This window comes from Hippoglossus hippoglossus, chromosome 7 (assembly GCF_009819705.1).
Source record: "Hippoglossus hippoglossus isolate fHipHip1 chromosome 7, fHipHip1.pri, whole genome shotgun sequence".
Classification (NCBI taxonomy): domain Eukaryota; kingdom Metazoa; phylum Chordata; class Actinopteri; order Pleuronectiformes; family Pleuronectidae; genus Hippoglossus; species Hippoglossus hippoglossus.
The window spans coordinates 12,296,613-12,320,249 of NC_047157.1; the positions used below are offsets into that span (position 1 = coordinate 12,296,613).

Consider the following 23,637-nt stretch of genomic DNA (forward strand, 5'->3'; position numbering starts at 1 on the left):
TGATGCTGTGTGGCAAAAGCCAGCTGTTTATAAACAGTTTCTAACATAGTGACTTACTCTAATCTGTGGATTTGTGACAGTGATACATTAAAAAACAAGACTAAGAGTCGACAGCAATGCCGACAGCTTTGTGAGGCTTTACTTAGGCACAGTGGTGCTCTCAGCTAAAGGCAAAGGTCAGCATGCTAACCTGGGGATGTCTAGCATGTTGGGTGTTTACCCGCCGTCACTTGACATGTTAACATGCTGACATTTGGTAGTACAGTTGAGAGCTGGTGTTTAGGAGAAATCAAATGTTTGAGCTGATGGTGGTTCTCAACTTGCTAGTGGTCGTACAGCTAAACCCAGGGGATCACAAAGATCTGTAGCCTCCATCCTCTGGGGACCGTGAATGTGAACGGCATCCGTTGAGATATTTGGGCTTAACCAAAGTGGTGTAGTGACAGACAGACAGACTGACAGCACTTCATCACCAGAGCAAGGCTGCTGGCGTGGATACAAATCTGTTTTCCATCAATCCTGCCTGTCTAGCCCTGAGTGGTGGAACCTGGGCAACATGATAGATCAGGAAGAAGCACATTTTCAACTATGTGAGTTCATCGTGTACTTTTCCACATATTGGTGGAAGGTCTTCAAACATATGTTATGATTAAAATAATCATACAGTGGCTGGATTCACAGTTGAAAAATAAATAAATTAAATGATGTCAAACATTCCAGTTTAGTTCACACCTTCAGTTCATTAGAACCTTTTCTAACAAGTTTGCACATTTATTAATTTCCAACGCTACACACTTAAATGCAGACACCTGAAATACTGATGGTAATAATAATGACAGTTTACTCATATGGTCTGTAGGGTGGACAGGAGAAAGAGTGGGCTGCCTTACCTGGTTTGGTGAACGGAACTCTTGGTTATTGTCATTCATATACATGTTGTCACCATCAAACTGTGGACAGAAGAAAGACAGGAGATATAAACGTTTTATGCAAAATGAGGTTTGGGGAAAAGAAAAAAAAAACTATGGGGGGAAGGTGTGAAGAAGAAAAGCTCTTTACGGGTGGCCTGTAGTGTGAGACTAATGACTTTGTCACTTTGGTTAAACCTTGTGGTGGCATGGCAGTGTGGGTAATTACTGTTCGTCAGCGGGCTGGTAATTAGGCTACATGAGCAAAGTGACGAAAGTTGGGCTCTTCCCTGTGGGCTCTGCTCATTCTTTCCCTCTGTGTGTGTGTGTGTGTGGAGGGGGGGAGAATAAGTGTGAATGAATCTGTGAGTGCATACAGTAGTAAAGGCTGTGTGTGTCTGTCCCTGTAGTTGTGTACGTGTGTGCCAGACGTTAAGGGTCTGCTGTGTCTTCAGGTCTGAGCTAATCAGGCATTGAAAGGTCACTTAGTGCAGGTGCCAAAACACAGTTTGACACAGGGTGAGGAATCACGTAACAATAAATGACCATGACCCCCAAGGGAGCTGGGAAACATCTCCGGGTCACCGGTTGAGGACTATACATGCAACGTGCGAGCTCTAATTTCTAATGTGTTGGTGAGATAAATCCCAGAGGAATTCTCCACTGAGCTCAGCACTGAGTCGAGTCCAAATTAAGAAAAAAAGAATGGAAAGAAAACATAGATCCAGTTTTAAGTGTAGCCCCGGAGAAAATGAGATTCTGGCCCACGAACAGCTCACTAACCAAACCTGTGCAGTGTCAAGGTGACTGATAAAAAGCGACCATGTTAAGAAAAAAGCTATATTATGAAATGCCCTTGGCTTCCAAAGGCATCAAGCTTCGTCACACCATAGTTGCAGCAAATGGAACAAACCTTGACTGGCCTGGGTAATAACACTCATGAACTCTCTCTCTCTCTCTCTCTCTCTCTCTCTCTCTCTCTCTCACACACACACACAGAAACTCAACATGTCAACCTAAGCCTCCTTTTTGTTTGTTGACTGAGGTCATTCTTCGTGATACCAGTGCACCGAAAACCAGGGAACAGACGAGCAGACACAACATGATCAAACTAGACAGCATTCCTTGTCAAATTCCTCAGATGTGAAGATATAGGGGGCCCTTTTCATTCGGGGTGATCTGCTTTTGTGCCTGCAGGAGAAAGCAACCGACGGCATTGAAAGAAAAACTTGCACTGGATATGAGTGAGCACAAAATGGATCATCAAGATATACCTGCTCAAAACAATGCCCAACAACTGTAAGGTGGACTAATGGACGGAAATGGGCAGAATTCCTCGGGGGGGGTGAAATCTAATATCTACACTGGTAGACGGGGGAAAAAGTCGAAGAAGCTAAATGAGCATGTGAGTGGTGAGAAAGAGAAATTACTGTACATTATCGCAGGAGAGAGGCCGGGGGAATGAGCGCCTGCCTTGGGGCAACGCTTGGTTAACGATGCATATCATGGAAACCCTTGTGAGGATTCACTTGGTTATTCTAATGATTACATTTACATTTAACATCAAACACAACAGCGCTGCAAATACGTACGCTGCATTTAAGCCTCGTTCACACCTTTCACAGTTAGGCCGAGCCCCGCACCAGCAGTAAAAAATACATGTTTGTTCCGAGTGAAGCTGAATGCTGACTAATTGTTCAAAGCTACGCCGGGGGAAAAAGATGCTGATGTGCTTGATTAGGCACGGCAGCATCTATCACCTGACTGAACCGCAGCGAGAAGCGGCTGCAGCTCGCTGAGAGGGGCCAAAGTGATGTTGACCTTGGTGACATATCTGCAATAAACTCTTTGCTCCACACATGAGAGCCTCTCGTCCTCTCCTGCCTGAGCAAATTCATCCCATTGAAATCCACTTTGATTTCAGTGTGATGTAAAGCCATTGTGAGAGCTTCTTAAGGATGAGATCCTCTGGGGTGACAAGAGAGTGCGATCGCTGAATAATGTCATTTATAACCACAAAACACTGCCACATCTTATAATTCAGCTCATTTTGATTATTGCTTGAGTGCTTGTTGTTCGTTCGTTCAGCTCTAAAGGGAGAAATGAGGTCAGCCAATGCTTATTTTCACCAATTACATCTGTGATATAATAACCGCCAAAAAGGCCAAAGACAGCCCAGAAAGGTCAGCCATTTTGTGCTTCAACATGGCTGCCCATATATTGCAATGTAAAGCGGTTTCCCCCTGCTCGTCTCTTGATAGCTCTCCTTTTGCGCTACCTCGCTCTCCCACTTAAAATGCCAATTTATCCTGAGCTCAATGTTATCAGCTCAGCCATTACTCCACATTTACTGCAGAAATCATTTTCTCCCTTCTCTGATGTTCCCCTTCTCCTCACTTTCTCCCTCCTCCTCTTCTCACTCATTCCCACCGTTCGTCTTCTGCTCTCCTTCTCATCTCCACCTTGCCTCTTCCTCTCTCCTCCGTCTCCTCTCCCATGCATGTTCCCATCGTCCCCACCTCTCTCTCTCTCTCCATGTTGCAACCTCCCTCTCTACCTCTCCATCTCCCTCCCTACCCCTCTTTCCCCCCTCTTCCCTCTCTTTCTTCGCTGGGCCCTGGCTTCGCTTTCTCATCGGCAGTCTAATTGGGCATTCTGCCTGAGACAAGGGCCTCATTAAGCAGTAATTACACACATGTTGTTTTCGGCAAACATCTCTATTTGGATTGCTTTGCATGGTAATTGTTCAGCAGGGACCACTGCTCGCGATGTTTCCCTCCGTGACACACGGGCTGCTGTGAGAGGAGAATAAAAACGCGGAGAAGAAGGAGAGAAGACAGAGGAGGGGCGGAGGGAGGGGAGTGGGAATACAGAAAAATAATTATAGGTCGTGGAAGACAGACAAATTGAGAAAAAAAAGAATGCATACACGAGAGGAGAAGAACGAGAGTAACGGAAAAGAGGGGGATTGAAAGGATGAAGGCGATGCTGAGGTAGTAAATAGAGAAAGACAATGAATAAATGACAAAGACGTAGATCAGCCGATTGAGTGCGAGAAGAGAATGAGGTGGAGAAACAATGAAAAAGCGGCGGAGAGAGAGTATATGAAGGAATAAAAGTGAGGAAGTAGAGACAGTGACAGAGAGAGAGAGAGAGAGACAGAGCGAGAGTGAGTCCCAGAACTAGGTCATGCCTCGCAATCATCGACAAAGCAGAGCATTTCAAAAATAATGAAGCCACAAGGTGGAAGTAATGCTAACTAGCATATCCAGGGAAAACATGTAATATTTACACAGTGCTAATGGTGCAATACAATGCTGGGATCTTTTCATCTCCGAGTGCACCGGTGAGACGCTTGATGGCAGGATCGGAGGCAAAATTACAGACTCCGCCGAAGCTTTTTCTTTGATTGATGGACAATTCATATAAGCTCCTCGTAAAGCCTGCGAGGCAACATCTGTTTGTGAAGGGGGTGGGGTGGAGATAAACTGCTTGTTTGTATGCGTAATGTCATAACTGTCCGGTCATTAGAGAGACAAATGATCTGATGAAAAACAAAAATAAGGTAACCTTTAAATTTAAGAAACCAATGATCTATGCATTATTTGACATAACATAGATGATGGGATCGAATGAAACAATCAACAACAAGCATTGTAATGTATATAATAACTACAGCTTATAAAAATCTTTATTTATAGAAGGTTTTATCACAAGTACCTGTTCCTAAAGTAAGTTTACTTTTACTTCAAGCACAGCTAAATTTTTCTTTAGTACCATGTATAGAACTTTTTACTTCAGTATATTTATTTGTCAGCTGTGGTTTCTTTACTGCAAAATAAGATTTTACATACAAAGCATTGGATTGTCTTATAAAATATGGTGCATTGTTATATATTATGCTAAACATATATAAAGTAGAGCAATATCCATCTTGATCAGCTAAAAAAAGATGCTTATAAGATAATGCCTTAAAATAATGATAGAATAAGATAATAATAATAATATTAATAACATATTATACAAACAGGGCCATTGCCATCATTTTAACAGTATCCTCCGACACTGAGCTTTAAAGCCATATCATAGCCTGTATAGTAAGGGACATATAATTTCATATATGAAAAGGTGGGTTTGAGATTAAAAAATATATATTTAAAATTTCATCAACATTCAAGTTCACCATCGCAACATCTGTATAAGTCTTTAACAAAGAGGCGAACAAAACAAATAAAGAAAACATCACCACACTGAGGAACAACTACAACAAACTTTTAGAAGTTGTCAATGTATAAAAGGGAATCTATACACAGAACGTGTAATACTTGTGACTTTAAAAGCCTTTGCCAGCACAAGTCTCTAAAAATAATTCTCTCACCGAGCGGAATTAATAAGCCCAGAACAGTACACAGCCATTCTGTGAAGAAAAGGGTGTGGTGGTGGTGGTGGTGGGTGGGGGGACTCATGCAATATGTATGCCTGTTTGAGCACCCTTCTTGCTCATCTTCCCCCCTCTTCTCTTTATTTCTCTTTTTACATCTCTCTCTTACTCTCTCCCTCGTCCTCTGTTCAATTAAGCCGTAGGAACGACCCAACAAACCTGAACCTGAGACAATGTGCCGCTGAATTTTGATGCTGCCTAACTTGTCACAGCCGGTTCGAAGATAGATGAGAGGATACGACGGAAAGACAGACAGACAGCAGACAGACAGACAGAGGAGTGAAAGACAAAGAGAGTGACAGAGAGCAAAGAGAGAAAGACAGACAGAAGGAAAGAAAGCCGGAGTAGATAGACATTCAGAGTTGTATGGGAGGAGGAGAGAGGAAGAGGGAGAGAAGAGAGACTATAGTAACAATTCTGGGTTTGCACCACGCCCCGAGCAAACAATGAACATGGGCAAACAATGAACATGACACGCGCGCACACACACACATACACACACGCACACAAAGCCCATAAAAAGCACAGCCTGTGGCCATGGCGACACATGCTCTGTTGTCGTTAGATAAGGGAAACAGGGCCTCTTCCTGGGTGTGAGAGTTTGATCCTACACACACACTACACACTATAGGCACACACTGCATGTGCACACTCAGCTGCAGCAGCACTGGGGTCACATCCACCAACGCCCTTACATCTTATGTATCCTCACCTATATCGACTGCATGCTTCATTTTCATATGCAAAACCCAGTCTGTGTTTATTTGAACTGCGCTCCAGTCAGTGGACCACACAGACGTCAGGCACGATCAGATAACGACAAGATACACGGAGCACCTTCCTGTATCGCTGAGTGGGATTTTGATGGAATTCTGTTGGGAATTCGCTGGCCTGAAGCCATCCTAGAAAGTATTTAGACAGAGGTCTTGGAAAACATAATCGGGGCAGAGTTAAATTTCCCTCAAGGGCCGTTTCTGGAGTGTTTAAAGACAAACCGCATCACCTGTACAGCTGAGGATTTTAAATAAATAGTTATATAGTCTGTGATGGTGAAATCTGTCAGCTCACATCTAATGAGCATCAGCTCCATTTGTTGTGATTTGGTCGAAAGCATTTCATAGTGAAACAAAAGAGCTGTGCAGAAACACATGGCGACCTTCCCTGTCAGCAACAGCTTGCAAAAATTAAAGATTCTTCACAAAGAGACACAATACAGGTTCCAACTGCTTCCGGCTCCACCTACACCGTGTGATGTGTAAAAATGAAAAAAGGCAGGCTGAAGCTCTCATTCATCCACTTTCTGTTGCAGTGGAGCAACCGCAAAACTGAACCAACTGTCACAGCAGAGATGTTGAGAGAAAGGAGGAGAGATTGAGGAGAAAAGCTGAGTTTGTGTGTGCGTGTGTGTGTGTGTGTGTGTGTGTGTGTGTGTGTGTGTGTGTGTGTGTGTGTGTGTGTGTGTGTGTGTGTGTGTGCATGCGTGCGTGGAGGCCAGGCAGTGTGGTGCTAAATAAAGTTCTGTTTCCACTGTGAACTCAGGTTCACTGTTAGTTAGTAGATTCACAGCACGATGGAGAAATAAAGAGTGGGGGGTGACGCACAGTCAAAGGCTTTAAAAGAAAAAGTGTTTTTATTTTTAACTTTATATTTTATTCTCCAGTCTGATTTAGTGAAAGTATCCACCATCAAAACAGTTTAAAAAATAAATGGTTTCTATTGATTGTTTAATTTCTCTACAAAAAGAAGTCAAGACAAACAGAATTAGAAATAATGAAATAGCTGCTGTGTGAAATTGAAGTTAACAAGTAGTAAGTAACAATGTCTTTGTGGCTGCAAATAGCAGTAACAGAAAAATGGTTTTAACAATTAGAGCTTGAACAACACAGAAATCATGTAACATGGCACCGGTAACCAGCTCGCAGCTGACACATATTTACCAAGTTGCCAAGTCTGTGGTTGTTTCAAAAACATATTGTGGCACATTAATTCACTCAGTCTCAACTTTCCCCTTGCAGTTCTGTTCTCAGAAGCAAACAGCAGACAGAACACAGACAGCGGCTGGCGGTGAACATCGTGGAGCGTTTAGCAGTTAAGGAGCCAAATATATCTCTCAGCAGTCGGTGGAGACTTAAACAGGGTGAAATAGGGGGGGGGGGGGGGGGATACTATACTTAACATTCTACAAATGGCCAGAAACATGACTTCAAAAGGTCTCTTCTGCTGTCGATACAGCATCTGTTGGATGTGTAAATTAGCAACTGTTCGCGAACAAGTTTGCAAAACAGCCTAAAATGTGATAATATGTTGGTGTTGAGTTTGTAGGTTGTTTCTTCCCCAAGACACCAAAGATTTTTATTATATTGACGTTCAAAAGCTAAATGAACCTCTGTTTAAAATCTGCCAGTAAGGCCTGTGACAGGTGCACTGTCAATCACAGGTACAATAAGTCAACACAAAGTTTTATTTTGTGTTATCAGTATCAGTCTATTTGAGCACCACCTAGAGCGGAGTGCAAATGAGGTTAAAACCATGTAGTGCACCACGTGTGAGTGCACGTGCAAAGGTGTAACAGAAAAAAAGACTGTATGTCAGACCAATGTGCCACCCACACGACCTCCCTCATCCTGCCATGGTGGCTTTTAACCGCCTGTCTGTTAACCATTGCTGGGAAACACCTCCTTAGCATCACGCACAGTGGCATCGCATGCAATTAGGAGCTAGCCCCAGCAGGTGCAGCGGGGCTATTCTTAACAATATGGGCGCTACAGGGACGAAAGTAGTTATCCCACCAGTCTACCTGACACATAGTGTCTAGGGTAAGAATGGGTGCGTGTGTGTGTGTCAAACATGTGTGCGTACAGTATATGCATATCTCTACGTGCGACGATGTCAGTGAGGTTTCTCTGGAAGCAGGAGAGGATGAGAACATACGCCACTTTTAACTGACTGGGGGTAAACAGCAATGAGAGAAGATAAAGGGCAGAGTGAATGTCACATTACCCCAGACCTTTGCCTCTGCTCACCGCAGCATCAGATAACTGCAGCAGGGAAAAAAAAGTCTGGTTTCCTCTAGCATATAATTGGTTATCTTATTGCAATCTTCTGCTCTCTTGCCTCTACACAGAATAAAGTATGAAAGAGCAAAGGGAGAAAACTGGCAGCTACTAAAATAAATCATTACGAGCACATATCAGTATATTTCCATGGGTGTGTTCTGTGTTGGGAGAAATACAAAAGGTTTTGGATATGTGTTGGTTTGTGTCTGCTATATATATTTTATCTTAACAGGATGCACAGGACATAGAGTTATACAAGGTGCTAATGCATGCACAGACATTAACACAAAACACACTTTTACAGTTTATTAAACAGGGAAGTGCACTGCAACAATATCTAACATCTAGATTCTGAGAAACTGCAGAAACCGCATTGTATTGTATGCATTGTGTTTCATCACTGTAAGATATTATTACAGTCATTAATGTATATAAAAATAAATAAAAACTTTACAGATTGTCTCTTGTCAAAGGTGCTTTCAGATTCAGACATAAACTGTTACCATGGATGTCCAAACAGTGTGACCTGCCTATAACAGCAACAGGGCATAATTCACACCTCTATATGTTTTCACACATACATTGCTGCGATAAAGAATTCTTGAAATTATCTGTAATTACCAGTAAGTGTGTCTGGTTTTGACTGTAAATGCATGTAATATTTGCACCGTGTGGACGAATATGTAGAATGATATTTTTTTTAATGTGTCCACAAATATGAAATATGAGAAATATGGACAGTATGTGCCTGAATGTTTTCTTGCAAGGTGTAAGCAGTTAAATTAAATATGTGTGTCCATGATGAGCAATTTATTCTCAACTCTATCCTCAGTTTGGAGCCTCCAAAGCACCACTGGGCCCAGGTTAGTACCTTGAGGTACACCTTTCCAAATCAAATACCTAGAACAGAGGTAGGAGGTTTAAGAAATTAGGGCCTTGGCTACTGTATCTCACCACAGCAATGGGCAGTCTTTTCCTAGATGGATTGATTCCTGGAGCGGGGGCAGTGTGGAGCCTAACTGCTCGTTCACCCACACTGTACCGGGCCTGTGGTTAGAGAGAGAGACAGCAGGGAGGAGAGAAACAGAAGAGACAGAGAAGACAAAAGTGGGGAAGGAAACGAGATGGCGGGGCTTTAGTTTGCGAGGTACAAGCAGGGCATTTGTAAAAGAACATGTCAAGGGCCCCCCCACCTCCCTCATGAACCTTTCCCTCCTCCTCCCCTCATCCGATAGCTCCCCTCTTCCCCTCATCCCCAGCACACGCGTGCAGGGGGGAGGAGTAATGACATGAGACTTACACAGTGACTCTACGCGGCGCCATGCTAGGGGAAGAATGGAGGTTAATGAGCTGACATCCCCTCCACCCCGAACACGCCTCCTCCCCATGCCCACCTCCCTGCGCTCTCACACACACTGACAAGCGTATACACAAACCCCCTACAAGACGGTGGGCTTGAACGCTGGCACTGAGCCAAGGATCTGGAGACTACAGGGATGTCATGGAGCAACGAGTGGATTTGCTCTTTCGCCATGATCAGTGCAACGATCTGTGGGTCATGTGACAGTGAGAGTAATCCGATACAACTTGGATTGTATATTTGACATCATCAGCTAATGTAATCACATGATGAACTTCAAAGAAACAAGACTACAAGTTTAGAGCCCAGGGAGACAATGGAAATCAGGCTTTTTCTATAACTGAAAAATCTGTCTGCCAATTATATTAATGATGAACTTTATTTTTATAGCAGTCTTCTAATGTAACAAGGTGGGTTACAGGAGAATGCAAAAATGTAATTTGATCAGAGGGTGGCAACATGTTGCTCCCCAAATCAAATGGCTTGCTCCTCTGGAAACTTGCAACGTCTAATATGCTATGGTGGAATTATTTCCTCATTGGCTTAAGAGGTTTTTTTTCAACAAATAAATTATTGGAGAATTTAGACTTTTAAGCTACTGGTAGCACAAGATGAAAACCCAGGGAATCGCCAACAATGTGAGGATTCATCCTCTGGGGAACATGAACGTGCGCATTAACTGCATCACTTCAATATTTTACACTGGACCAACTTGTTTTGCAAAAAAATGCTAATGGGATGACAAACGGAGAGACCAAGTGAAATTGTCGTCCCTGCAGTGAAGAAAAAAAACGGCCCAAGCCAAGTGTCAGCATTATATCAAACACTATGTAACTATACACAATTGTTGACTTGGTAAGGACAAACAGTTCTTGTGCCCAGACCACGGACCACGTGCTAAACAAATCATGCTATTATAGTACATGCAGTACTGTGAATAACCCATCAGACCTTCAGATGCTCCCCCATTTCTTGGCTGTCACATGGTGGTGTGTGGGTGTTTAAGATGTTAAATAAAACCTCAATGGCCTTTCAGTTGCATCACCGGAAAACCAACATGTTAAGGTAACAATTTGAAATGATAAGCTGCAGCATGCACAGACATCAGCTCGAGAGTTTCGAACAAAAGGCTTTAGAAAACTTCTCAGCAGATAAAAGAAACAAGCTAAATGCAAGTTCATGCAAACTAATGACATTTGCATGAGTTTATCTGAGGTTAAATAAACATATATGCGCGTGCACTCAACACCGATGAGGCAGATGTATTTGTTTGACAGTGAGACATGCCAAGACTGTTGCTCAGTTTAATCCCTGTACACTCACTGTAATTAGAAAAAACAAACGAATACGGTTTAAAGCCTCCCTTTGCTCTTAAAACAGTCAATTCAGCTCCGTGTTGACAAAACAGCATCACGCTTTGCATTTGCACGTTCATGCTGACCTGTTCTGCCACATCCCAAAGATGGATTCAGATCTGGTGACTGAGCTCAGTGTCAGGTTACAGAAAACTGTTTGAGATCGCTTCTGCTTTTTGACATGGCAGCAACATTCAAATGATGAATAATTGGTATTAGTGTGCCAGTGCTCACCTCTGCTCACCACAGTTGTAACATGAGGTTACCTGAGGAACTTGTAGATGGTGTTTCCGCCCATAAAAATACCTCTCACTGGATTACTTTTTTTGCACCAATCTTAGTAAACTGTTGTGTGTGAAAAATCCCAGGGGATCAGCAATTTCAAAAAAATACGTAAAGCAACCCATCTGGCAACAGCACTCACGCCACGGTCAAAGTCACTAAGATCACGTTTTGAATTTCATCCTGATGTTTGATGTGAACATTAACACATGATTGACTGATTGGATAACTGCATGAATAGACAGGTGCCCAGGTGTTCCTGATAAAGTCCTTGGCAAGGACACACACACACACACACACACACACAAACAAACACACACACTAACACACTGACATATAGCTGATTTGCTGGTGCCATAAGCAGTTGATTGCCTTTTTAAGTATGTACAAATGTAAAAGGCATGAGGGTAGAATAACATCCTTTACAAAATACAATAACATTACCAAAAGCAGAAATAGAATTGATAATGGTGCAGAAAAACACTCTCACAGAGCTCCAAAACAATGGAAGATGAATTGTTAGTCATTAGTGCTCATTGTGAATCTTTCGGGTGAGTAATTTCTGGGAAGCCTTGTACATTTTTAATATTCTTAAACTGAAGCGCCCTAAGAACACAAACTCCATGAAATAATAACAGACATTTCACCTTCGCACTATCTGAGCCTCTCAATTATTTACCGCTAATGAATTGCCTCGGGAAATATTCTTCCTAAGTACAATATCAACCGTCCCAGAGAGGCCGAATCCGCTCGCTCAAATACTTAAATACATTTACTCAATTATGCTGGCTGTCCCTTATATGGGAGAGACGAGGAAGTAAGTTTTCCCTTTCCTCTCTTCAACATAGCTCAGATTCAGTCCCATAGCTCAGGGAAATCCTAATGTGCAGAAACCCTTTTGTAATGATTAACTGATTAAAAACATGTTTAAAAGCAATCATGTTTTCTGTTTTTGCCTCTGCGTCGTGGGAGGTTACAGTGAAAGGACGCTTGTGTCGATGTTGTCTCACCCAACATAACATAACATTATATATTTGCAGGCCAATTGCCAGGCATCCACCAGAGTCTGCACTTTGCAAGCCCAACATGCCACCTAGAATATCTTGTTGTTGCCACATAGCTGATCAGCCTTCAGGAGGCCTGAGAGAGCCTGAGAGCAGAGCACGGGGCATCACACTACGAACTCCCAAGACGGGAAACCAACAGGTAGGAAAAAGGATATATAGGCGGGAAGAGAAAGGTACGACGGTCAAGTAACCAACTATCAATGTGTCATAACCGAGCAAGTAATGAAGCGATCATCCTGTATCTCTTCTCCCAAGACAAACAAGAGTGAGCGAAACGCCACAGCCGCCTATAAATACTTCTAAACAAAGTCTCGGCTAAGTGCAGGGAACTGCGGAATAACCTTCACTATATAAACTCATCACCTAAGTGAATGTAAATAGATTCCGCCATCTGCTAGCTTCATCTATAGGGGACAACTTCATACTGGGGGAGAAGTGTGCATCTGCGTGTTTGTGTGCTTTAGTCGACTAATTGTGCTTCAGCCACAGATGATGATGCTTTTATTTATCCTCTCTGAAAGCTAAACACACATCCTTTGTCTCTCTACTATCTCTCTACATTCTTAACAACTAAAGCTGAATTTATCACATGATCCATATAGAACTGAATTTACTGCATCAGATGTGGATCATCATATTTGGATCATCATTTCACATGAGAAAACTTGTCATAAGAAATAGGTGTTTGTATTTTTCAGACATTTTAAAACTAACTTGCAGATGTTTTAATGCCTTTTTCGCCTTTTTCTTTATCATAAGATATATATTATAAACTTGAGATGACCTAGATGAACTATGGATAACTGTCAGTACTATAATGCCTCATTGTAATTCAAGCACTTTAACCCTGACACTCTTTTGGCTTTATATGTCAGTGTACTCGAGCATGCGTACGTGTTTATAAATGCGCATATTTTATATCTGCAGGCCACTCAAAGTAACAAACCGAGCTCTCAGCTCTATTCATAGCATCGACATTGTTATCACCATTCAATCACAAGAATTTCTGGTGAGGAACGATCCTTCCATCGAGTAACGGAGCGGTTAAGGCCAGACTAGCTCTGGTCTGTTCCATGCTATCTGGATGTAATCATCAGTCTTAGGCTGTAACTACACCAGAGAGAAATTAAAGTGCAAAGGATCCCATTCCTAGACAGCTGGTAGTTGTAAGTTCTTATCAGGGAATAAAACGCAGGAAGGGAGGGAAAGAGTTTGAAAGAAAACATATACTATTTTTATTTCAACTGCTTTAGGGATTAAGGCTCAGGGCTCTAGAAAACTGCATTAAAATAATCCACCATTTGCATGTTTTATCTCACAAAGGAAGCTCACATAGACACACACACACACACACACACACACACACACACACACACACACACACACACGCACACACCAACCCCCACTCTCCCTCTCTTCTTCTCCTCCTTCCCCTCCCCCATTCTGGGTGAGCACACACCCACACACACACACAGACACACACTCATACACATGTCACATATACACACACTGCCATCATTAAACACACACACACACACACATATCCAGATCAACCTGCTGCCATCTGCTCCACGCGCTCTGTACAATCCTCGTAGAATACATTATTCACTACAATACATCACATCACATTCCCTCAATGTCATAGCCTTGTGCTGGAGAAGAGTGAGGGAGAGAGAATGGGGGATCGCACAGAGCAAAACAGCTATTGTACTCTGAAGAGAGAAAGAGAGAGAGAGAGAGAGAGTGAGAGAGAGGGGGGGGGATTTGGCCTGTTACATGCTACAATGGTAGAGAAAATTAAAGACAGTTTGATTTGGCGTTTCGGTGGAACAAGGTTGTCAGCAAAACTTGTTCCACTCGCAGCCACCAGGCTAGATGAAAAGACCTGACAAGGAGTTACTGTATGAAAGTGAAGGATAGATGGAGAGAGAGAGACAGAGAGAGAGAGAGAGAGAGAGACCTAGTAGAATTGACTGGAGAATAAATATCTTTAGAGCAAGATATTCTTTTGACAAGGACTTTTCCTTTCTTTCTGTCTTTATCTTTTTATAGCGTTATCAGTGTTAAGGCTGACATTATTCGAACTGTTAACAAACCCATTCAGTATTACTACACAATTTAAAAGGGTCATATATATATTTTATACATTATACATAATATTCAATACATTTATATTATGGCTCAAAGTGCTGTGTTCACTGTAAAAGAGGTCACTATAGTACGGCTGAGCGATAAAACCATCAATATCAATAATTCTCGCAATGTAATTTTCATCAATACCAATGTATATCGATATCGTGCGAATGTATTGTGCAAGCACGGTGAAGGGCTGTCACAGATAACTGACTGATTCATAAAATGTTAAGCAGTTTATCAAGTGTTTGTCCTTCTCTGCTCATAGAGACGAGTCCAAAACCACAACCTTTAGCAAACATCTGTGTTAATATTCATAAGAAAAACAACGTGACATTTATCGTGAAAGTTGACAAGGGAATATTTTTATCTTCGTATCATTTTTGAACATATCAGGTGGACAATGTGGAACAATTTGCGGCTACATCGATTTTGGAATAAGTTGTTGGAGAATAGCACAGATCCGCAACCTGAGTGAACCCTGGATTTACATTTTCCAGATGGTGTGCTGACGATAAATGACTGAACTGGTTTAAGTGTTTTTAAACAGTACCGGAGGTCTGTGACAAAAAGGAATATTTAGCGCTGCAGACTTTGAGGTGATACTTGTTACTCGGATCATTTCATTGATTGGTTTTAGTCTTTTCCTCTTTTCCTTCCCCAGCCACATTCAGTCAGTCTCACCATTTGTTAATGCACTGTAAACCACTACATTTAAAATCCATCATTTTATCAGCCGCACGATGAAAACCAGTTGCCAGTTCAATGTTGTGGCTGCTGCTCGTGGGGATTATTTACATTATTCTGTTTAGGTGCAATATTTGCTTCACTGAACAGAACTGAAACAAGAGAAATACATAAAAATAGAATAGATTGCTGTGTTTACATGTTTACTCTGCTCCTGTCGTATGTTGTGTGCAAAGCATTAACCTGTGTGTGTGTGTGCATGTGTTTGTTTGTGTGTCTGTGTGTGTGTGTGTCACCATTGTGCGGTCACAGCGGAGGGAGTGAACAGCTGGCAGGCCCACACTTGACTACGTATTGACCTGCTTTGCATTCACCTGTTATTCAGCCGAACCTAATGTTTCTACTTGGCTCCGCTGCAGCTGAGTTGCAATTAACCTCGCTGCGAGTGCAAGGCAAGCAAGTCTTAAGTAATTTGTCAAAGTAGTTTGTCGAACTTTGCTAAATGTCATTCTGCCTAATCCTGTGAAATTCATATTTCTTTCACTCTAATTTTCACACTTTGAGGAAAAAGCAAAGTAAGTTTGGCAACCCCGCTCACATGTACAGCACATGTAAATACAGCCTACATGCACACACCTTTAGTGCAGGTTATCTCCTGCAGATAATTAGCCTATGGAAATGTCTTTTTCCTGTGTAAACACACATCTGAATTGGAAAAAGCATCGGTGTGTCAATTCCTTCCCATCCCTCCTCTCTGCTCCTCCTCTTCACCTCCTCGTGCTTTTTTCCCATCCTCCATTTCGCCCCTCCCTCCTCTTTTCCCAGATGCTCTCTCTCCTCTTGTCTGTGTTTGGGCTGCGACTGCGAGGGGTCACCGCCTGCCTTGTTCTCACACGTGGAGCACTGGCCGTGTTTGTGTTTGTATGTGCGTGTGAAAGAGAGCGAGGGAAAGCACACTCTCATCTGTGGTTTATTATATGAATGAGTGTGTGTGTGTGTGTGCGTAAAAACAGCTCCCAAAAAAAGTGTGTAACAGCGTGTGAATTTATCCCAATGTCTGTGCAGCTGAGCCTAAGTGCCTTTCCCACTGTGTGTGTATTTTTGTCTGTGTGCGTGTGTGCGCAAGGCCTGGTGTGTGTGAGAGTGTGCGTGCCTTGCTAGCTCAGTGCCAGGTCTCTCTAATGAGTCTGTCAGGCGCTTTTAGCGACGGCGTGCTCCCCTGGCTCAGCGCACTCCTACAGACACACTGTGATTAGCCGGGCCAACGGCACGCCACCGGGCCAGATTAAACACTCACCACGCCGCCAGGGAACACACACACACATTAGAACAGGCACTACACTCACTCACACAGGCACCAGACACACACAGATGTAGTTAGACACACACAGTTTCATCATCATTGGGCCTGTTAGCCCACTCTGATACAGTAACACGTACTTGCCCCCCAGAGCCAGGTGTTGACGATGCTGGAATTGAAAATTAATCTGAAATATAAACACTATACAAGCCACCTATGGCACTGACAAAAAAAAGAGCTAATATTTCATTAATCCCTCTGCCTTTATTGAATTCCTGTCTGCTGCTAATCTTGAACATCACTCAGAATTAAGGCCAGCCCTTCTGGCTCCAATAGCTTTCAACATCTTCATTAAAGCGACATGATTCACTAATTACAGGTAATTACCCTTTAATGAGCAGCCCAGATGAATGAGCAGATATGCAGAGAAGGGGCAGGCATGAGGACACTTCATTTTTTCATTCGAGGGCCACGGGTGGACTCTGATTGGGCGTTACAGCTTGACCATTACATATTCCTGTGATGACTGAGCTGAGACATGGTCGTCTGGTTAGAGATACGCTGGCTTGACTAGCAATTAAAGGTCCAGTGTGTAAAATTTAGGTGAAAGGGATCTATTGGCAGAAATTGAATATAAAATAATCCCAGTGATGTTTTCCCTAGTGTGTTTCATCTAAAATGTACAAATTGTTGTTTTCTTTACCCTAGAATTGCCCCTTAATATTTACATACTTTATATATAAATCGGAGGCCGCTATATTTTTTACAGTAGCCCAAACTGGACAAACTAAACATCTTTTGAGTTTTTACGACAACTGAAGGCTACCACATGTTTGGAAGGGGAGGGTGAGGTGAGTGGTAGCTGCAACGTGCAACCTCACCACTAGATGTCACTAAATTCTACACACTGAACCTTTAAAGGAAACACATGTTGGCTTGGGAACATTACATGGGACAATTTGTGTGTAAGGGTAGAAAGGAGCCAGGATTTAAACCTCAGTCATACCTCAACATAAAAGGTCTTCCATTGATAGTGGATTTTATTACACGTTTCAATGTTGGGCCACTTCACTCGGCCTTACGGATCCCCCTGGTGGTTCAACAGCTCGACCTGAGATTAAGTTCTGTTTTGGAGCATTCTGTTACAACTACCATCTCTCACACATATACCAGGTTTAAGATAGAAGATACTAAATATGGGCGACTCAGTCCGGAAAGGTGCGTACTTAGATGTCTTCGCACAAAAGTTAATCAAACTAATTAAACAGAAAATAAGCAACAAACAGCCACATAAATATATAAAGACCCTGAATGTCAGTTTACAAACAAGTTGAGATGACTTCCCTTATACTTACTATACTTGAATAATTTTGTATCAGTCACAAACAACTAATAAAATGATCAAACTAGTTCCTGGCTAAGAGGCAAAATCCAATAAAGAATCCATACGCAACTGAACAAGGCTCTTTTTTCTTTCCTGTGCCAATAATCATCTTTCACTGTTGCACCCATGGGTCCTGACCCCCAGGCTGGGACCCACAGCTGAACATTGTATGTGTTTAACAGGACTGTTTTGTTTCCAGGTCATTAATAGTGGTCGTTGTAATGTTGTTTTTATAGATCGAACGTAGTCATGTCCAATATCCACCCCTATAGCAGTCCGCCACATTTAACAGAGCCTACAGTGCTTGACACAAATAGTATCATGATCTAAACCTGTAATCTGTCTTGGACCTGGGTCAAACAACTGTGATGACCCCGACTAAAACAACTAATGTGGGTTTCTCCCCAGTCGACACTTTGAAGAAATATTCCAGACACTGTTAAGACGTGAGATTTGTAACACATGTGAGGCTGTAATGGGTTAAAGCGGGCAGCGTTTCTAACTGTGAAGGTGTAGGAGGTGCAGAGAGTAACATCTAAAGAGTGGTGTGCTCATTGTTCCTTTGTTGTTTAACAAGGGGGAAAAACTCATTTCTTTGTGTGTGTTTCTCTCTCTCTCTCAGGCGAAGTGGAAATGAGATTGATTTAACAACTCGCCAACATTAAAACAGTGACGTTTCTTATCTCAGGCCTGCAGAAGAAAGCCCCTAAGAGATGACACCGTGCACCAATTTTCCGATCTTTCTCATTCTTCTCCCCGCACCCCCCCCTCTTTTGATGTCTCTCGTGCCTCGTGGCCTATTTTTACCCCTCCGTGTGGCATCTCAGGGTTTTCCTTGTCACCACCACGTTTCCTGTCATCAGTGTGTGGGCACGGTTGAACAGCGCAGTTACTGAAAAGGCCCCGACACTGTCTCTCTAACTGTCTCTCTTTCAGATGTGGTCACAGATCTTTGTCTTCATATCCAAGGTAGAGCGTATTCCTTAACATTTTGTCTTTTATACTTTATAGTGCAGGAATCAAAACATTATTTCATCTCTATAAAGTGGAAATACTGGGCAAAAGTATTTCAAATGTTTCTTGGTTTCTCGTTTTCTGTTTATTGGCCTTTGTTCCGAGGCACCTATGGGATAAGGATATTTGCAGAAATAACTCTTTGTTTACAATTCACTAATCCAATCACCATTCACTTATTCAATTTGTGCCCCGAGAGTGACCCCCGGCTCCAACCCAGACCCTCTTCTTCTCAGACATATTTATCATGATGCCATAAGTCCCAACAAAACACTGCGTCTTTTCTCCGGCTGAAATGTGCAGAATGTGATATAGTGTACTGTGTGGCACAATGGAGTAATTGTTTTGTGTCCCTTGAAGGAAAGTACGAGTTGGGAGTTGAGAAATATCTGTGCAGGATGTATGCTTTCCAGCCTCGTATGACAATCTCATTGCGAGTGAGGGCAGCTGGAGAAGATATAAACGAGCAACTTGATTTGTAGGATGTAACTGCGTGTCAGTTATAACAGGCTTTAGTGGGACTCTCAGCTTTTTAATGCCATGTCGTATCATGTTTTTTTGTAGCACTTTACTACAATAAACTTTAATAACCTCCCTCCCAGTGTGGGCCAAGCACTATATCAGGGCTATACATCTCAAACTGTCCATAATCAGTTCCAGATGTATATTAGTGGGTAAAATTCTTTGATGAAAGACAAATATACGTTTGGACCTAAAACGATAAACAATGAAATGCCAATAGACGGCATGAGGTTAACTGTCCCCTTTGTGCCGCACCTCTCCTCCAGCGTGATGCACAGTACCTCTTTTGTTCTGCCACTCGTTGCTTATGTTACTGTAGAGCACTAATGCACACAGATCGATACCATACTTTCCATTTCAACACATTGAGCTGATGTGCGGACACACAGTCGGAATTGATCCTGTACTGTCAACACAAAGTTTTAGGTCTGTATGTCTTCTTTTTTTTTCCCCGGCTGCAAAATAAGTGGTCTTGAAGAAAGCTCACAATCTCAAAGTTCTTTGTAATGTGGCATTGACATCTTTATATTATACGTTGAATAACTGCTGTGCTGGGGATGATGTAAGACGAGTTGGGTGGGAAACATTAAGATCAAAACAGAACATCTGGTCCGTTGGGATGAATCACATTTTAAAATGTTCTGCCACTTCCAACTCCCTTCTTTTGGAAGGAAGGAAAAAAAAAACATACTGCCTCAAATAAAAACAATTCTGAAAAAAGCTGTAAAGTCATAACAGCCATAAAACATGTTAATACAGCAATAAAACAATCGGTTAGAAATGCAGGGAAAAACATGTCTTCTGTCCGTCCAGAATAAACAAAACCTAGCAAAATCAATTTCCTCCCCTACAGGATATCCACCGCACACTATAGCAGGTTTTTACGACCTCGGCTGAGAGGTGCAAAAACACAGTGCATGTTACAAGTAAGCAAAAGTAAGCAATATGCACTTCTAACAGGCTCCGAGAATATGGTGCACACAGTCTGAATATAGACTGACATGAAGGCAGAAAACAGGAACTGGCTGGTCTCACTCAAGCAGCTCATTATGTGTAATATACCGTGTGACTGTATAACAAGGTGTCACTGATTCAAGAGGTATTTTTCATGCTAACTAAAAATGACGCACAAATACACAGTGTTTTCCGTTACAGGTGTAATTTGGTGTCTTCTCATGTATTGTGACACGATTTCAGCGGAAAAAAAGTCAAAGCATGTTGCGTGTGTCGTGACAACTTGCTGCCGGCTATTCAGCGTTTCATTACATCTTAGACAATTAAATCCGTCTGATGGGGCGTCTTCCTCCACATGGCTGTTTGAATATGAAATACAACACCAGGAAGAATCTGAATACTGTTTTTCCACCCAGCTTTAAATAATGTGGTGGTCTTTTGTAATGATGTGTTGTGGGAGGAAACTCTTTAAATTTGGTGAAGCTCTTAGCCCACACAATAGAGCAGGTACGTTCTGACCAAGATAAAATGTTTCCAGTGATAACAACAAAACAGCTCCTCTACTCTTCTTGCTTCGATGAACCAAACCATCAGCTCCTGAACGGCAGAGATGGAGGGAAACGGAGAGAATGAGAGCACTAATCTCATTACCTTTTTCTTCCTGGCACGAGAGCATATGCATTTCTCTGTGGCAACTGGCAGGAGGATGACGGCAAAAACAAAAATGAAATAAATCCATCGCACATCCCACCATTTCATTTTCCATGTAATTAAATCAGTTAAATGTTATAAAAACATGTAAACTCTGTCAGTGACTTTGAGCCATTTGCATTTTTAATCAGGCAAGATTAATTCTAATGAGCGAGCCGGGCTAAGGCGATGACAGAACAGGCCTATTGTGTGTCTGTCACACTCATTTAATTCTGTCATTATGTCCCATATCCTATTATGATAACTGGCTTTTTATTCTCAATCAACAACCACACAAGGCTGTTAAATAATAATCTCTGACTGGTGCACTTTTAACCTTAAACGTGTTCGACGTTTGACACCTTGAAAACAACAACAACAACAACAGCCGGCTGATAAAAAGAAGGGGAAAGTGTAAGAACAGTGCAATGTTGTGGCTTATTCAACCCGACTGCCTGCTCCAAATGAAAAATGACTTTCAAGAAGCTGCGTGTTGACACTTGGCATCGGGTGTAAAGCAAACACATTAGACGGAGGAAATGGGTATCACCATCTTTCGCCTGCAAGGTAACTAAGCAGAGAAGACGAATGTGTCCGATGTGTTCAGCCATTTCCTCCGCTCCATCTCTGGGGAGTCACTTGACAAACGAAAGCTTTGAAGGAACCGGCCCTGCTGTTTAATTGAAACACAGCGCTGCAAACAAATAGGGGCCAGTACGTACAGATTACATCCAAAAGGAGGCGCGCGGTGAAGACGAATGCCTCTGACAAAACGATGATGATATTGGTAGTGAAACTAGCAAACGTGATCCTGAACATGCACAGAGCGACAAAAACAACTGAGAAAATCCACATTTGTCACATCGGTTCATTAATTAGACAGCTTGTTCAGTTGTTTAGCTATACTTGTGTTTCTTTTACGGCAGAACCACCATGTTACCTGACAGAGTTAAACCTGGATGTACAGATGCAAAAAACAAAGTAGTTCAATAAACTTAAAAAAGTACAAATGGTTTTATTGTTTAAACTCAGCTTCATGATATCAAATGAAGCTCATCTTTTACCTTTTTTACATTACAATTCACCGTGTCTGTTTTATTTATGCAATTTCATCAAATAAGTGAAATATATACCAGGTCTTTTTACATCTTATTTATCTAATCATCCATTTTAATTTGGTTATGTATTAATTCTTAAACTCTGTTTTCCCGATATATATAAATAACTTTTTTTACTACTTTAGGAAACCCATAGTATTCTCAAATTATATTGGTGAGCTGGATGCAATGTAGTTTTGTTCTACTGTGCATTTGTCTTGTGTATTGTCTGAATGACAATAAAGTAAATCTTGAATCTCTTTACCAAATTAAGCTAGAATGGCACTTTACTGATCACATACATTCACTGAGACCCAACAGTCCCCTTGAATTTAACTGCACCAAATTTCACACACTCTCAAACTCCTGAGAAATCTGAAATAGTTGAAGAAAAGTAAGAACAACTTCCTGGATCTGCACCAAAATGTAATGGGTTCCTCCGAGTTTTGTGGAAATCTGTGCCTTAGTTTTAAAGTAATCCTGGTCTTCCATGTATTTCTGGACTGTATATACAGTGTATTGGTATGATATAATTGATCAACTCTATAATCATGCAGGTTCAAAACTTGATAAAGTATATAAAAACACTTTCTACATCCTAATGCAGCCTTGCGGAGCAGAAAACACAAATGTTGCAAGTAGATTTCTGCCTCGGATGCTCTGTGTGGTGTCGAGAATCAACCAGTCACAGCAACAGTCACCATACGAGACCGCTTTGTGTCAAACATGTGGTCAGGGAAATTTCACAACAGGGCAGGCGTCAACCCAACTTGTATCTGTGTCTGTGACATTGTCAGAAACCAGCACAATGATGGAAAAAAGAAAAGAAGTCATACATTCAGTAGCTGACAATGTGCGGTAAACAATGCCAGGAAGGCGGTGGGGGCTGGGAGGCCTTAGTTTCAACAGAAACCACCCTGATGCAATTGGTCCTTTAATGTTTGTAGTTTTCTTACTGGCTACTCTCCTCTTAACAAAATGCTTGTGCAGTCATCTCACTCATAATCTTAACTCTAAAATTAGCCGTGGAGTGTGGTGAGCTGTCAGCGCTGATTCGGTTGGACAGGTACAGCTAGAATGCATTAATTTTCTCATACGGGAGAAAAGTGCTTTTTGAGGTTTCAGTACCCTTCACTTTACCTGCGTCCCTGTGCATTAGAGTCCTTTTCAGAAACCACTTTTTTTACCATGAGAGATTTCAGAGAGATTTTCTGCGGTCCCAAAAGACAGATGCAAAAAACACAAAGTAAGTACAGCCTCTCAAACAGTCCAATAACATGTGTTCTGCTTTATCAAACAGAGGAAGGCACAGTTACTCAACTCTCACTCGCTAATGTTATGAGCAAGTCAGATGTCCACCCTCAGTGCGCAGCCATTTCACACTCCC

General features: G+C 42.0%; 1 protein-coding gene across 2 annotated transcripts in view; it reads right to left on the minus strand.

Moving 5' to 3' along the window:
* The window catches only part of LOC117764699 (thymocyte selection-associated high mobility group box protein TOX-like), a 77,834-nt gene that overhangs the window by 39,121 nt on the left and 15,076 nt on the right, over window positions 1-23,637 (minus strand). The window contains exons 2-3 of one of the 2 annotated variants that reach the window (XM_034590685.1): window positions 9,360-9,452; window positions 891-950 (exon numbers count right to left, since the gene is read on the minus strand). In XM_034590685.1, the coding sequence (XP_034446576.1) occupies window positions 891-950; window positions 9,360-9,452 (153 nt within the window). The remainder of the gene's footprint in view (window positions 1-890; window positions 951-9,359; window positions 9,453-23,637) is intronic. The other variant, XM_034590686.1, reaches the window with a different exon arrangement.